Genomic DNA, 17,068 nt, shown 5'->3' with positions numbered 1-17,068 from the left:
ATTTTTATTTTTTTGTATCTCATAATACTATTTTTTAATTAGATTGAATCGAATGCGGCTTAAGGATCCGAGGTACTTGCCGCGGTGGATTCCAATGAAATGGAGGTCCTTTTGGTTATTGAGTTCCATTGCGGGAACTTGCTCACGCCGCCCAAATTTTCGTTAAAAAAAGACTTCTTCTCCACGGCGGCGGCGGTTCACCGAGTAAACAACATGGGATTTCTCGTAAGGATAGTAGTGAAGGCGAAGAAAGTGCAGTGTATCAACACGCCCTCAAATTCCAACGCCCGTCCACCATTAAACAACACTAGTTTCACAAGTGTTCCTTAGTCTTTACTTAGAGTGTATTTTTTGTATTATCTTGTATTTTCGTATTTCGAAGTAGAAATTGTGTATTTGAATAATCAAATATAGTGAATATTCCAAATATAGAGCCTATTTTTACTGCACTATGTTTTCACGATTTATTTATTTCGCTGTATTTCAATCTATTCATCTTTTTTTTTTTTTTTTTTGATATAAATATAATGAATGTTCCAAATATCAAGCTTGTTTTTACTCCACTTTATTTTCACGATTTTTATATTTCGCTATATTTCATTGTATTCATCTTTTTTGGTGTAAATATAGTGAATGTTCCGAATTTTGGACATTTGTAAATAATGATATACATGATTAATGTTGGGACATTTGTGTTTATATTGTATTTCAAAATGATGAAATACATTCCATTTGTATTTATGTGTATTTAAAAAAAAAAATTGAAATACATACGAATCCAACAAAACAATGTATTCGGATACTTTCGTATTTTTGAAAAATTATCGTTACAAAAGTTTTTTTGAATTCAAAAATTTGGAATAGATAATTTGGAGTGAGAGACGTGAATTGTTATGGAACTTAAAATATAGTATATACGAAAAACAAATATTAAAAAAATTCACAAGGCGTAGTTGATTTAATTTGACTTACCATTTAAAATGAAAAGTGAATACTTATTTATGGGCGGATCATATAAATATAGCCTATTTTTACTCTGTCGGATTTTGTATTTCCGTGTATTTCAAAAACGCGAACTCTGCCCGATTTATATTTCCGTGTATTTCAAAAACACGAAATACAACAGAATTCAACAAAAACTAGCTACGATTTGTAAATATAGAAAAAATAGTTATAAATTGTTAAAAGTTAGTAAAAAGTAGCTGTTTATGTAAGTTTCACATAATAATAGTCTAAATACTAGAAACATGTAAACTGGGCTAGCAGTCAGGCCCAATACAGTAAAGGGGCTTGATGCCTAGGCCAATCCAGTAACGAAACCGGACCAGGACAGCCCAATTTCATGCAGGCCCAAATTTAGTTTGGAGAAATCTCATATTGGGATGGCTCATTAGACATTCTATCATTTATGTGGAAAAGGACAACAAGATCCAATTTTTAAAAGATCCAATTTTTTTTTGTATACAACAAGATCCAATTTTTTTTTCTTTAGTAAAAGCCACAACTATGTATAGAAAATGTATCATACGTATAAAAAATATATCATTATTGTATAGAATATGTATCCCTACCGTATATGTATAGAAAATGTATCATAGGTTTTTATAATTGTTGTGTAATTTGTGTCTAATAAATGTATCATCAACGTATACTCACTAATCATACATATTCTATGCATTAGTATGTACATTATACATTGATTATACGCTAATGATTCACATATTATATATATTTCATACATAATATTTATCATCAACGTATACTCACTAATCATACATATATTATACATTAGTATGTACATTATACATTGATTATACACTAATGATTCACATATGTATCGAAAATGTATATCAATAGAAAATGTATCATAGGTTTGTATCATTGTTGTGTAATTTGTGTATAATAAATGTATCATCAACGTATACTCACTAATCATACATATATTATACATTAGTTATACATTGATTATACACTAATAATTCACATATTATACATATTCTATACATAGGTATAGAAAATGTATCATTGTTGTATAATTTATGTATAAACTGTATCATTCTTGTATAGAAAGTGTATCATATGTCTAGACAATATATCATACATATACAATATATAAACTGTATCATTATTGTATAGAAAGTGTATATATAATTCCAACATATGTATATAACTTGTATCATTCTTGTATAGAAAGTGTATATAAACTGTATCATTCTTATATAGAAAGTGTATAGATGATTCTAGCATATGTATATAAACTGTATCATTCTTGTATAGAAAGTGAATCATATGTATAAAAAATATATCATACATATACGTATAGAAACTGTATCATTGTTGTATAGAATATGTATCACTACTGTATATGTATAGAAAATGTATCATACGTATAGAAACTGTATCATTATTGTGTAATATGTGTATAATAAATGTATAATTAACGTATAATTTATGTTTAATAAATGTATAATTAATATGTGTATAATAAATGTATAATTAACGTATAATTTATGTTTAATAAATGTATAATTAATGTATACTTAATAATTTTATTAGTTTGTAGTTGATATATTTTAGTTTGTTAAGTTTTCGATGATGGTTACTTTAGTTTATTTATTTTTAATCCCTAGTAGAAGATAGAAAATAAACGAAAGTTTGCAGCGAACCTTTTTAAAGTCACCACAAAAGTGTTTTGTTATATTTCTTGAAGGCTCAATCAACATATAAATATACACATATTATACATTTTTTTGAATATTTTTTGAAAGTTCAATCACCGTATAAATATACACATATTATACATGTTTTGGAATATTTGTTGAAGGCTCAATATGAATTTTAACCTTTGGTGGAGACTTTTTGAATTGCAACTAAAAAAAAAAAATGGTTGATCTTTAGTGGCGATAAAAAAAGTCGCCAAAGAAAGTTTTTTTTTTTTTTTTTTTTAGGCGCTTGAAATTTTGCTAGGCCGACAGCTGGCTTGGGAATAGTTTGGGCGTACCAAATGGCTCACGGTATTAGGCCCAAATGTAGGCCAAATGTGGGATTACTTTGGCCTGTTGGCCATTGTATGTCCTTTTCCCTAAATAAATCCCATGAGCAAAAAAAGAGAGGAAGAGAAATGAATATAATAACTTACAGCAAAAAATGAGAAAAAAGCCCAATGCCTAATATAATCATGTTTGTAGATGACTAAACTTGAATTTATTGTTTTAGTGGACAGAATGATTTGATACTTGTGTTGGTGAGTGGTGGCAGATACCCGACGAAATAGTTGAGGTACGCGGTGCCCAAGCACCACAATTGTCAAAAAAGAAACATTGATAAATCGACCCTAGTTAATTGAATTATCTTATATACCAATTTGAGTGCTGGTAAGCTATTACCCAAGGATGTCCTAAAGTTCCTCCACCGAACTGTAGTACGGAATCATCCCCAAAGATCTATGGATTCAAATTATTATTTTTCCTTTCATTGAATATGATCCACTACTCTTATTTCTTACTCGACATAAGTATTGAATACTATATCAAATGATTAATGACTACCTGAATCAGTATTTTTTCTATAAAAAATAGAAGAATTGGTGTTAGGTTTTTTTGCTTCATTTTGATCAATTAATAATGTCATGGACACCTCTCACGAAGGAAGTTTCAATATTACATTGCTACAATAGTTAAGCTTGTGGTAAGAACTTGAAGTTCAGTACTATAAGCTTCTCCACTTAGGTATGATTAAGTTTTCTTTCTAGGCATTATTTTGAGGATGGATCAAAATTGAATTCAAGTAGTTACCATGTGAAAAGTATAAAGTAACAACTGAACAAAATATACAGTGACCAAGAAAGATGTATACTTTTCTTCAAGGAGCCTTTGTATATTATAGATGATCCAAACAGGCATAAGCTTACACTGTTGCTATGTCACAAACATTTATTTGACAGTTCAGTTTCAGATTTATGATTTTTTGTTGAATCACATAAGAAATCAATATTTTGAGTGGAAGAAGTAATTTTATTTGAAAGAGCATGCCAGAGATACGAGTTGTTGGGCTAAATAGCGTTCATCCTAATCTCATCTATCAAAAAGGCGGTGACATGGTCATTTTGTCGCAGAAGGAAATGGATATTAAATGATTATTTAACATAAGATCTGCATACATTCTACTCTTTCCAAACATCATTTGTGGGGCTACACTGGGCATGTTGTTGCTATTTCCGTTGTTAACATTATCCTATAAAGACAAATATGATGGTGCTCTACAGCGATAGATAAAAAAAAGTGATGAGCAAAATCAGCTGACCAAAATAGAACTTTATGAATTTAGATGCGTAACATCTACTGTCATCAGGGGCGGATCCACACCATTGGGTGTGAGTTCGCGGGAACACACAACTTTTATCCGAACCTTATATTTATAATGTGAAATCCTTCGAATATATAAGAAATTTGAGCTGATAACCTAGTAATAACAGACACTGCTAGCTAGGACCCACAAGCTTCAAATCCCGAATCCGCCTCTGACTGTCATTTCTGTTTACATGCTGCAATCTTTATTACCCAATACATTATAGCAGATTGAAATTGATTCTTCGCTAGTTAAACAGATTTTTGATATGCAACAATAACGTAGAATCAGAGAGTTCTCTAATGTCACTAGCTAGCACTAACACATAGCGAGAAATGTGACCTTATTCAAGAACATCAAGAAAATACCATCTTTATTGATCCTCATCTAAATGGAATTCAACAAAAGCGCGACTTAGATAAAAAAAGATGGTAGAGTGACTCAACATGTCAATGAAGAGTCTCACTTACAAAAGTTCATCCTACAAATTATGTTACAAAACAAGAAAGAAGAGATAAATTAAAACCGTACAATGAGAATTAAGTTTAATCTCACTTCCTGCATCTCCAAGACGAAACGGAGAAAAGGGCTCGATCTTGCCAGCATATCACCACGCAACCGTTCTCTTCTTTGATCTTGTATCCTTCACAACTATAACTCTGCAACAACCTTCTTGCTTGCAACATAGCATAATAACTCAAAGGCACATTTCTAAAACCCGATGTATTGAATCTTTGACACCACTTTTCGAGCTTTTCATGCCTCTCCTTTCGTTCGATCCCTTCACATGCTATAATGTTCTTAATCTCCTCACCTAGTAGCATCTTTTCCACCTTTAATCTCTCTAATGATGTTCTTGGTAGTGTGGATTCTAGACAGTCGAATAATGCAGCATAGAAATGTAAAGACTCTGATAGCCTCTCCATGAGAGTTGTTCCATTATGGTTAGAATCTTGTTCTGTTACCACCATGACCTTTGGTGACAAACCCCACAAAGCATTGAGGAAACTATCCATCTTTGCTGAACCAGTTGAACATAGAGGGGACGAAGAAGCCGTGTCATTGCCTGGACTATAACCATTAGCGATATCTTTTGAATGCTTAAAATTCAAGGGTGACTTCTTTTCATTATCATGGCCAAGAAGAGTGTGCATCTGCATAACTGAGCTAATCGCAAGTGCCTCCCCCGTTTTAACGCGAAGCTTCTCAACATCAAGATGTTCCAATTTACAAACTACTTGATTGAACTGAAAAGGGATATCAAGCTTTTCGGCTTCTTCAGTAAGCACATGAGCCATTTGCTCCAACACCACTTTTTGCTGGTGAACCCCAGTAATACGCAAATGGGGCGGTCCTTCAGGACGAGCGCTCAAGTCCTGAAGCAACGCGCGCCACTGCAAGGGTTCAGCAGCATTAAGATCAATAATATGAACCATCTTTTCACCTTCCATAGCTTCAACTATAGCTTGATTAGTGACCACAAACGCCACTTTCAAGAATGGAAAGAACTCGAAAAACATCTTCCTCACTAAAATATCTTCTGAGACAACTGATAACTTAGTTGAACGCAAGGCCTTGTACAGACCAGGCCAACTCCTTAGTACCCTATCAGCTAAAGCCTCAGTAAAATACGAAGCAATTCTTTGCATAGTGTCTCCATTAGGAGATGCTAGTTGGGAAATATGGTCAAGTGCTATATTAGCATTTTCAAGGCTACCAGAAGCAACATGATTAGCACAAGCAAGTAAAAGGTGTATTAAATACAACCCTCTTTCTTCTGATTTTAGCTCCTTAAGCCACTGATTTGATGAACCTAAGCTAGGTGATATTGATGACATCATGGGAACTATTTGAAGGGGTGATGATGAAGTTACAGATGATGAACCATCATCTTGTAACATTGTCACAAAACTGAATTACAACAAGGAATTGTTGTGTCCCAATACAACAAGAAGTTGAATGGAAAAAAGAATCTTGAATCAAGACACAAACTTTCCCAATATATCAGATCAAGAAAACAAAAGGAAGTTCTTACAAAGTATTAAGAACAACTTAGAGGGGGAAAAGGGCATAGAGAGAGCATATTAAACTGGATGCAATACTAAAAATAGGTGAAACAAGGAAAAGAGGCTGAGTCAACTACTACTATTTTAGTCCAAATTGTAAAACTTCAGCAGAAAAGCAAAAATGAATAGGGAAAAATAACCAAACAGAAAATAAAGCAAAAGTTCCAGTCTTTTCAACTACTATTTCAGTCCAAATTGGAAAAGTTCAGCAAAAAAGCAAAAATGAAATCTTGGCTCAGTTGTTGAAAAATAACCAAGCAGAGAACAGAGGAAAAACAGAGCTAAAGTCTCAGTAAAAGGAGAGACAAATTTGGCCAGAACTCACCAAATAGAAGAACAACAATAAATTCCTTTAAGGGTTCTTCAAATCATCAAAACCCCACAAAAAAACACTAAACAATTCCTCAAAACTCACTTGCTATAATGAGAAATCTCAAATCTTTGCTAAAACTAGTAGTTCAAGACTCTGTTTTTTTAACTTGATGTTGAATAAGGAAAGAGAGAGAGGAAATGAATGAGGAATTGGGATATGGCAAGATTTGAGAACAGAGTAAAAACAGAGTAGTTTGACAAATTTGGCAAGAACTTACCAAATAGAGGAACAACAACAAATTCCTTTAAGGGTTCTTCAAATCATCAAAACCCCACTAAAAAAAACACAAAAAAATTCCTCACAACTCACTTGCTATAATGAGAAATTTCAAATCTTTGCTAAAACAGAGTAATTTGACAAATTAGGCAAGAACTAACCAAATAGAGAAAGAACAACAAATTCCTTTAAGGGTTCTTCAAATCATCAAAACCCCACAAAAAAACACAAAACAATTCCTCAAAACTCACTTGCTATATTGAGAAATATTTACTAAAACTAGTTCAAGACTCTGTTTTTTTTTTTAAAGAAAGAAAGATAGAAGTAGTGAATGAAGAATTGGGACTTTTGGGGTTCAATTAAAGTATGTAATGTGTGTGTGTGTGTGAGAGAGAGAAAGAGTTAATGTGTCAGGTTATGAAAGAATTTCTTCATGGCTACGTTTTTTGTCTACGATGGCGTGGGTGTGATTTTTGTCCTTACTGTTTTTGTCATTGTCTTTTTGCATCTTTTTTCAGAATAACATGGAATTTGTGAGAAAAATGAGCTCCCTTTTTTGGCACTTTGTGTTAAGCATTTATTAGTCTTTCCAAAAATCTCTCTCTCTAACCCCACTCCCCCACACACCCCGGGGTGGAGGGAGGATGGGCCGGGGGGTTCGGTCGGCAGAAAATTATACTGTTTATATATGGTTAAAATTATTTTGTATGTATATATAATAGACGTTAAATTCGCTTTGACTTCTTAATGTATTTACTTTTTTATATTTTGAATAAAATTAAAGCCCGTCACCACCCACTCCCACCAAAATCAAACAAGAACTTGTTTTTGTTGTTCGTTAGAAATTAAGATTAGTGTTTTATTTTATCTTAATGATGGTAGTTGATTACTTTATCTTGCTTTTTTATAACCATAATCTACGACGTACAATTTAGAATTTAGTGAATGACAAAATAATTTTTGTACTCTTATCGACTTGATATTGGATTTCTATGAATCATTTAAATTGATTCAAATCCAACAAACTTTTATTGATTTTACATCTTATTTCCATGTTAGGTTAGTGTTTGAGTAATTCGTTAATGTAAAGAGTCTTTAAATGATTATGTAACATATAAAATTAAACTCTACGACAAAAAAGCTATAACTTCCACCTCGAGTTAATCATTAGATATTCTTATCTCAAATTTATTTTTCACCATGACAAACTAGTGTAATTTGGTTCGTCGACTATGGACAAAAAAGTTTAAGAAAAGAACTATTTTATTTGTTAATTTGAAATTCTTCTTCCTATGATAGAAAAACTTAAACTTTATTAATCACTAAAAGAGGGAAAAGGTAAAACGTTTTGTTGCATAGTGACTACCTTTAATTATTACTCATATATAAGTATATGATAATATATTCAGAGAAGACTTTATTAAAGCTTAATTAATCAAACTTCTTGATCCGAGGTCTCGTATTCGAATATTAGGCATGGAGAAATATTTAGTAAATAGCGCTTTTCTTTTAAGATGGCCTTATGAGATTTGAATTTAAATAAGTCGAGACCTAATACAATATTGAAAACATAATGAAAAAACAAAAATAAATCAAACCCTAGTCCCCACCTCTCCACCACCTTTTTCTTTGTCTCTAAGAGAATCTAATGTGTGGAACTACTTTTTGGTTATATGTTTGTCATGACATAAGATGTATAGGGAATCAAAGGGTGGCTAAAAAGATTAAATATTCTAAAAAGGCTACTTGAGTCCAAACATGCCCTAATAAAGACAAAGAAAAATTGCCATCATTTCCTTTTGTTCCTTAGTAGGGAATAGTGGGAATGGCAAGTAATGTTTTGTTTGTTTGTATAATATGGCCAAAAGACTTTTCAAATTAGTATGTATCTTCTTTTGTCCTATTAATAACAAGACAAAGAGGCAAAGGAGTTAAAGAAACAGCCAAATGTCGACTCCACCGTTTATGTTTTTGTCATCCACTTGTTAGACTCTTAGCCACAACAATGAATAGAAAATTTGGCTGGTTTTTGCAATCCTGTGGGAAATTAAAGGCAACTAACCACTTTTGTTATTTTTTGAAAATTTTGAAATGTAAGCGAAATCTTAAAGATAGTGTTGAAAGAATAGCCACGTTTACATTGTTAAAGAATGCCACGTTGTCTATTGGTTTTGGGTCAGGTTTGAATTTATTTATGGGCTTTTAGGCTCATACCTGCATTCTTTTTCATTCGTAGGCCTGCTTTATTTTTCATTTTTTTGCGCGGATTGCCCTTCTTTTGGGGTGGTATTTTCATACAAATTATCCCAATAACTTATTTTTGCGCCTGCAAATTCGGCATCATGGGTGGTTCGAACCCCCGCTCTAATTTAAAAAAAAGTTGCAGTGTATGCAATATTTTAAAGTTGGCCACAATTTGAAATATAACCGTAAAATAATTACTTTTTAGAATAATTTTGAATAAAAATTCACCTAGCTATAATGTGAAGAAACTCCGAACAATGTGCTGGCATAAGTATGATCGAAGTTTTTACAAGTTTATCTTGCGGTGAAGATTTTTTATGCGGACCAATAACACACTTTTGAAGTTCAAAAACTTCTATAAACTTTAGCATAATGTGATGGAACTTGAACTCAATTTTTTTTAAAATTTTTGATGGGGGGTTCGAACCTAACCCGTATTTAAGCTTGGGCAAAATTTAAAGATTTCATGTGTCAGAAACTAAATAACAAAATTCATTTTTTTGTGCGGATTAATTTTGTCCTAAAATTGATTCTTTAATTTTTTGTCTTTTTCTGTAAGAACTCAAAATATCTTATTTTCTTCCTTTGCCGTAGCTTAAAGTTGAAAAAATTTCAATAATAATTATACTAATAAGTGTCTTCTTGTTTAGTTATCTTTAAGGAAAAGTTTCACACGTATAGCCTTGCCTTGCGATTTTTTATTTATTTTCATGGCCTAAAGAACCGTTGGGCATATTTTAGGCGAAGTACAAAAATTAAAGACCAGCAATTTGAGGGGCAAAAATTAAAGACCACCCAACGAAGGAAAACCGTGCAAATTGCCCCACAAAATTTAGCCACAATTTGAAATATAATTGAAAATTAATTACCTTTTAGAATAATTTTGAAAAAAAATATTCACCTAGCTATAATATGAAAAAACTACGAACAATGTGCTTGAGATCGAAGCTTTTACCCCTTAAATTCTAATACATTATTGGAAACAACCTCTATATCTCGTAAAGATAAATGTAAGTTTGCGTACATCTTACCCTTCCAGACCCACTTGTGGCATTTCGTTGTAAGTTTAAACACACTTCTGAAGTTCAAAAACTTCTTTAAACTCTAACGTAATGTGATGGAATCTTGATCTCAAGGATAGATATTGATACATTTTTCTTACTTGCCAGAATATTTGTAAATTGCTTACTTGCTCTAAAACTTAAGAGCACTCAACAACTCATTTCTTTCCTCTGTCTCAGCTCCTTTCTCCTCAACCCTTTTAGACAGTTGAATTGTTTTTTGAGAAATATTCAGACTAAGAAGTGTCTTCTTGCTCAGTTCTGAAATTTCATATAAAGTGAGTACTGGAAATCATAGTGAACCTTCTTGGTGCATCTAAACTAATCACTCCAATATACTTTCAAGAACCGATGCATAAAGAAAAAAAATAAAAAAATTAAATATAATCAAAGATTTACTAGATGCTCAAACAAAAACAAAGAAAAAGAAAAAATTACAATTATATACAATTTTCCCATCTTAGTTAACAAAACATGGACACAATATGTACTCAACAAATCTTATTACATTTATGGCATGCTTATGTATGGTCATTTAACCCAGTAAATAGGAGTTCACGTCTACTTCATGTAACCCATTTAAATATATTTTCGTAACTTTCTCATGAAAAAAAATCCTTTAGAGATGTAATTATTTTTGCTCACCGGCTAAACATGTAACTTGCCCATTAAAAACCAGTCGACCCATTGTTTTACCTCGACCCGACCCGAAAGTTGTACAAAAAATACCCTTTTCCAACTTAGAAAACCGTCACAATCTCAAAATCCCTATTTTCTAGGGTTTTATTAGGGTTTCAATTCCATACACACAAACCCTATTTCCGCCGCGATGTCTCCATTTTCCGGCCGCCGCGCGCCGCCGTCAGAACTCACCGCCGAAGGTATCGCCGCCTCAGGTTTATCATCGGAAAACCTAAGCTTACCAATTCTCCAATCAAAAATGAAATGCGATCCCGAAGGTTACGAATCGGAACTATTATTAGTATACGAACAATTCAAATCATCTATGAATCTATTCGAAGAACAAGCAGCACGTAATTTCACTTCACTTAGTGGTGTATCAACTGATACGAATGTTTCTAAGGATTTAGGTGATCGATCGATGTTTTTAGCGCATGTTACGCCTTTTTACCCTAAATTACTTGTTAATTTCCCGAAAGAGTTGGCGAAATTGCTGAAATCTTCGGCGAGGACGTTGCCGTCTGGATTACGTGTTTGTGTTTCTCAAGCTTTGATTTTGCTCATTAATCGAAAGGTATTAGTTCTCAATTTGATGTTTTTTTAATGTTGAATTCAATATATAGTACTAATGTCTTCGTTTCGTAATGTATGTGGTGCTGTTTGATTGAGCACGTAGTTCAAATTTGACTTGTGTAGAATATATTAATATAGTTGTTGTTGTTGTAGTTGTAGTTGTAGTTGTAGTTGTACTTGTTGTTGTTGTTGTTGTAGTTGTAGTTATTGTTGTAATATATTGTACTGATGCCTTCGTTTCGTTTTATGTGATGTTGTTTGATTGGGCACGTAGTCTAAAATTTGATTTGTTGAGAAAATAATAACGTAGTGGTTAAAAAGAGAAAGGTAATGATTTTACTAATTAATCGAAAGTTACGAATCAGAACTAACATCCAGAGAAACTCTACAATCAAAGATGAAATGTGATCCAGAAGGTTATGAATGGAACTAATTTCAGTATACAATCAATGCAAATCATCTATGAATCTATTCAAAGAACAAGCAGCACAAAATTTCACTTCACTTCACTTCACTTCAAGCAGCACAATACTAGTAATGAAAGTTCACTCAACATTTGTTTGTTAGCCATGAAAGAATCAATTGAATACCTTGTAATCAGATGGTTAAGGAACTGATGTAGATCAACATTGATGAAATTTTACCCAACAAATTAAAAAAGGAACTACTGTAGATCAACCTTGATGTTATGTTGTATTTCAGATTGTTGACATTGGGGAGACACTTGAATTGTTCATGGAGCTCCAGACTCTGGGGGATAGGGTTTTGAGAAAATTGGCTTTCTCACATATTGTCCATAGTATTAGACGTATGAATCAGAAGCACAAGAATGATACGAAGAATCGGGCACTTCAGAATATTTTGTTTGCCTTGCTACAGGTTTGGTTCTGCCTTTTCTTGTAATGCCTTCTGAATTTCTTTTTGGTTGAAGGTTGAAATTCTGCTTATTTGTAAATGTGATAGCAAGAGGATGAAGCAAAAGCAAAAAGATCACTCATCACACTTTGTGAGCTTCATCGAAGAAGGGTGTGGTTTGATGATAGAACAGCAAATGCTATATGCTCGGCATGCTTTCATTCATCATCGAGGTAGGCTTTGTTGCTAATAGTTGCTCACTGCATTCATCACTTTACAACTAAAGCTCTTTCTACTTGTTTAAATTTCTCAGGATTATGATTGCCTCTTTATCCTTTCTTCTTGATTATGAGAAAATTGAAGATGACTCGGATAGCGATATGGCAGAAAGTGAAGATGAGCAGACAGCCAATCCTCAGGTTGTGGTAAATAAAGAGGCTATTTACAAGGTTGGTTCTCATATGAAATCCTCTATGGACATTCCTTATATAATACACGTCTGCGGAGCAATGATGCCTGCACTAGTGATTACAGTGAATGGTTTATAATTCTAATGTGTGTCATTCATTAAATGGTTATTTAATCCATGTCAGCGTCTTTGTTCCACTCTTTGTTTTTTTAGTTCAATGAGATTTGATCTTTTGGCACTAGTATTGAATAACGGTCTGTTCAAGATGTAGTGCATTTCGGTTTAGGTTGGAAAACAAGCAGATGAGTTTTTGCATTCAGACCTGATCCTTCTGTTTTAGAGTGGAATAATGAGTTTCCATATTCTGATTTTTGAATGTCGGAACAACTTACGGCCGATGTCTCTGGTTTTCAATACTTAACTTAGTTCAAACTCTCAAGAGAGTAATGAAAGTTTGTCCTCAGTTGTGGTAAATATTCATCAAATCTGTTGTACTTACGACTGCTTGCACATCTAGGCAAATAATAAGGGTACATCGTCCAGCAAAAAGAAAAAGCAAGCAAAGTTGCAGCGTGTCGTCCGCAGCATGAAGAAGCAGCAGCGCGTGCAATCCGAAAATAACAACACTAGTTATTATTCTCCATTGAACCACTTAAAGGATGCTCAGGTTTTTTTTAGTTCTTAGTACTCTATGATGCAATCTTTGTGATTTGGAATATGTGGAAATGATACCTATAGTACATATTTTTTTGCAGGGATTCGCTGAAAAGCTATTCTCACGTCTTCAGACTTGCAATGAGAGGTTTGAGGTAGATTACCTTTATTTACTTCCTGTAGTTTTTCTTTGGTACGACTGGAATGGACCTTCCCAATTACATATTTTTCCGTTTCTTGACTCCCTCCAGATTAAGATGATGATGCTGAAAGTAATTGCCCGAACAGTTGGGCTTCATCACTTGATTTTGTTGAACTTCTATCCGTACCTTCAGAGATATGTTCAGGTATCTAATTATGAAATTTCCTTTGGCATCACAGTTGATATTTCTTTTGGCAGTGTACTTTTTCATTCATACTTAAGTTTGGTGCGTTGGTGTGCTTTTAATTGCAGCCCCATCAGCGTGATGTGACAAGTTTGCTTGCTGCAGCGGTTCAGGCATGTCATGATATGGTACGGTGCTTTTTGTTCTGCAATGTCTTTTTGTTTCATCTTCAACTTGCTAGCCTCTCCTGCTCAGATGATATCTTATCTTGACAGGTGCCTCCTGATGCAGTTGAACCATTATTTAAACAAGTAGTCAATCAGTTTGTGCATGACCGTTCAAGGCCTGAGGTATTCAAAATGACCTCATATCTCGTTAGGATCATATATGTTGTACGCACATAAAGTTCATGTTATTTCTGTATTTGACATTTGCAGGCTATATCTGTTGGAATCAATGTAGTCCGAGAAATATGTTTACGCATGCCTTTGGTATGTACAACATTTCTCCAAGTATTTGGCATTAATAATTTACTGTTTTACGTGTTAGTATATTCACAACTTTTGTCATCTCATCTTTTTTGTTTAGTTGATGACAGAAGATTTGCTACAAGACCTTGTGCTATATAAAAAATCGAATGAGAAGGCAGTTTCAGCAGCGGCTCGATCACTTCTTACTTTGTTCAGAGAGGTACGAAGAATTTCCCTCTTTCCCCCTGTCCTTAAATATGCATGTTAAGAATCCGTGAGGTTTATTTGGTTCGACCGCAACAATTGCTTGCAGATTTGCCCTTCACTTCTAGTTAAGAAGGACAGAGGGCGTCCTAATAACCCAAAAGCAAGGCCTAAAGCATTTGGTGAGGTTAGTGTTGTCAGCAGCGTTCCGGGCATTGAGTTGCTGGATCAGGAGGATAATGACAGTGATGATATAGAGGAGGGGTCTGTTGGCTTGTCTGACCATGATGATCAAAGTGATGAAGATGCTGGCCCTGGCGAAGAGGATATCAATTGTGAAAACGACGGAGATAATGCTTCCAACAATGAGTCTGGTGATGATCTTGAAATTGATGATGAATGTGATAGTGATGAAGAATTTTCAGAAGATGATGATGCAGGTGATAGTGCCTCTGAAGATGATGAGAGTGATGGTGAAGCAGAGGATGTTGATGGCAGTAAAACTCAGGATAATAGTAGCTCGGCTTCTGAAGATGATGATGTGGATGAAAAGGAGTCTAAAGGAATAAAAAGGAAAATATCTGATATTGATGTAAATGCTGCCAGTAATAGCCTTCGTGCTTTAAAGAAATTAGCAGGTGTGAAAATGGAACCTAACGCCTTGAATACAGAGGAGGATGGTATTCTATCTAATGAGGACTTCCAAAGAATCAAAGAACTCAAGGTATGCTGATTGTGAAGAAACTGAATCCCACTTGCAATGAGTCCTTTATTTATGTTCTGTGGCCTTACTAGTTCTCTGTTCTTGCTCATTAGGCCAAAAAGGATGCGAGGAATGTTTTAGCTCAACATGGATTTAAGCTTCCCACCTCAGACCAACTTAGTACTAAAAGAGTTGATGCTGCTAAACTTGAGGTTAGATGCCTCACACAGTCACTGTTATATTTGCAATTACGAATTGGCTCAGAAGAAAATGCTTCCCCCGTAAAAAAAAAGAGGGAAGAAAAGGACAATGCTTCCCCCATGTTAAGCTGATAAAAGAGGATTTTGGATTGTGCTGTAGTTGCTTTCAAATTCTGATCGCTGGACACAAACTTTTGCACCCCTTTGTTTGATTTACTTTTGGAGTTGGCTGTTTTGTTTCTTGTTAATTGCAATCTTCTGCCCTAACAGGATGCATCTTATGCTATTATGTCTTGTACTCTAGGCTAACATACGAAAGAAGCTTAGCAAGGAAGAGAGACTGGCGATTATTCGGGCTGGCAGAGAGGATAGAGGGAGATACCAGGCTAAAACTGCTCTGAAAAAGAAAAAGGTACATTTATTGTTTGTAAATGATTTTATTTACATGAGCTTAGCATTGCATATTTCTAAATTTCTCTTATTGCCCAGCTTTTTCTTACTATTGGCTAAGTTTCCCAGTTACTTACCTATTTTTTTTCTCCTAAGAATGGGGAACTCAGGCATTTCACAAGGAACTTTACACTTTAATACATAGAAAACTATTTTTATTTTGGAAGTGCATGAATGGGATTTGATGATTTACTCGCTGTATACCTGTATCCAAAGCGCACTTTGCATCTACTTCCTGTGGATCTATTATGAATGTTATAGGATCTTTAGAATTTAAAGACATCCTAATTTTCTTTCGTCGATTTATTGTGTTGGAACTAGGAAGATTTTGAAAAAACAAGATATCGAAAGCCACACTTCTTCCTAAAATTTTGTTTTGGTTTCGAGTTATACCATCAGGTGGATCTCTACTTTGTTTATTAGTCTCCTGTTTTCCCGCACCAGTTACACACAACTTCATCTCTTCCCTTCCTACCCTGTTCTCCCTATCTTTCAAATTTCCTACTCTTGCTTTCACATCTCACATAACCTTCACACTTGCATGAACTAAGGTCCTCATTTTGCGCAAAAAGGATGTGGAACTTTAGTAGTTAAAGGTTACCATTCTAATGAAATGCACTTGTGATTTGGATGATGTGATCACATTTTTGTTTCAATTTTGCAGACGGGTGGTTCAAGCAATCAGCAAAAAGAGCACAAAAAACTCATGCCATTAGCAGCAAAGAGATCCAAAGTAGCAAGATCTAAGATAGAGAAAAAGAGGAAGAATGCGCGCGCTGGCAAACAATTTCGAGGGAGAAAAGCTTGGAAGTAGAGAGAAAACTAGCTTTCTTCCATCCAATTTTGTCAAAAGAAAAAGCAGAGAAGCAGAAAAGGGGCTTTGCTTGATTATTGCTGTTTTTCAATATTTGATTGTGCAATTTTGGTCCTAATCTATTGTTGACAATACTGTCAGTGAGTAATTTTTTATTCGAAAAAGCAGAGGCGATTCTTTTTGTTTGCCTGTACAACTTTAAAGGTAGTCTCTCCATATGCATTTTTTTTCATAAATTTACTATAGATCTTCTTGCAAATGTTATTGATACGTAAGTTTAACATTATTCCAGCTTGAACGAAAAAGTTAAAATTGCTCTATTTAGGGACCTATAGATTTTACTAGTCATCTTTGAGATGGCAAGAATGCTACCAGCATAGATATGATATTCTGAACATGGAAGCTCCCTACCTGTAAGGTAA

General features: G+C 34.0%; 2 protein-coding genes across 2 annotated transcripts; one reads left to right on the top strand and one right to left on the bottom strand.

The window, feature by feature from the left end:
- Positions 1-4,703: 4,703 nt before the first annotated feature.
- Positions 4,704-7,458, bottom strand: LOC132039544 (scarecrow-like protein 3). The gene has a single exon (XM_059430022.1). It carries the CDS (start codon positions 6,246-6,248, stop codon positions 4,899-4,901), a length of 1,350 nt encoding a protein of 449 aa, XP_059286005.1. The 5' UTR covers positions 6,249-7,458; the 3' UTR covers positions 4,704-4,898.
- Positions 7,459-11,076: 3,618 nt separating this feature from the next.
- LOC132038918 (uncharacterized) lies at positions 11,077-16,905 on the top strand. Its single transcript, XM_059429410.1, has 15 exons — positions 11,077-11,562; positions 12,264-12,440; positions 12,525-12,649; positions 12,730-12,865; positions 13,343-13,492; positions 13,581-13,634; positions 13,731-13,826; positions 13,934-13,993; positions 14,081-14,155; positions 14,243-14,296; positions 14,394-14,495; positions 14,589-15,203; positions 15,296-15,394; positions 15,687-15,794; positions 16,497-16,905. Exons 1-15 carry the CDS (start codon positions 11,137-11,139, stop codon positions 16,644-16,646), a joined length of 2,427 nt encoding a protein of 808 aa, XP_059285393.1. The 5' UTR covers positions 11,077-11,136; the 3' UTR covers positions 16,647-16,905.
- Positions 16,906-17,068: the final 163 nt, after the last annotated feature.

Source organism: Lycium ferocissimum, chromosome 12 (assembly GCF_029784015.1).
Source record: "Lycium ferocissimum isolate CSIRO_LF1 chromosome 12, AGI_CSIRO_Lferr_CH_V1, whole genome shotgun sequence".
Lineage (NCBI taxonomy): Eukaryota > Viridiplantae > Streptophyta > Magnoliopsida > Solanales > Solanaceae > Lycium > Lycium ferocissimum.
This window is presented reverse-complemented; position numbering and strand designations above follow the sequence as displayed.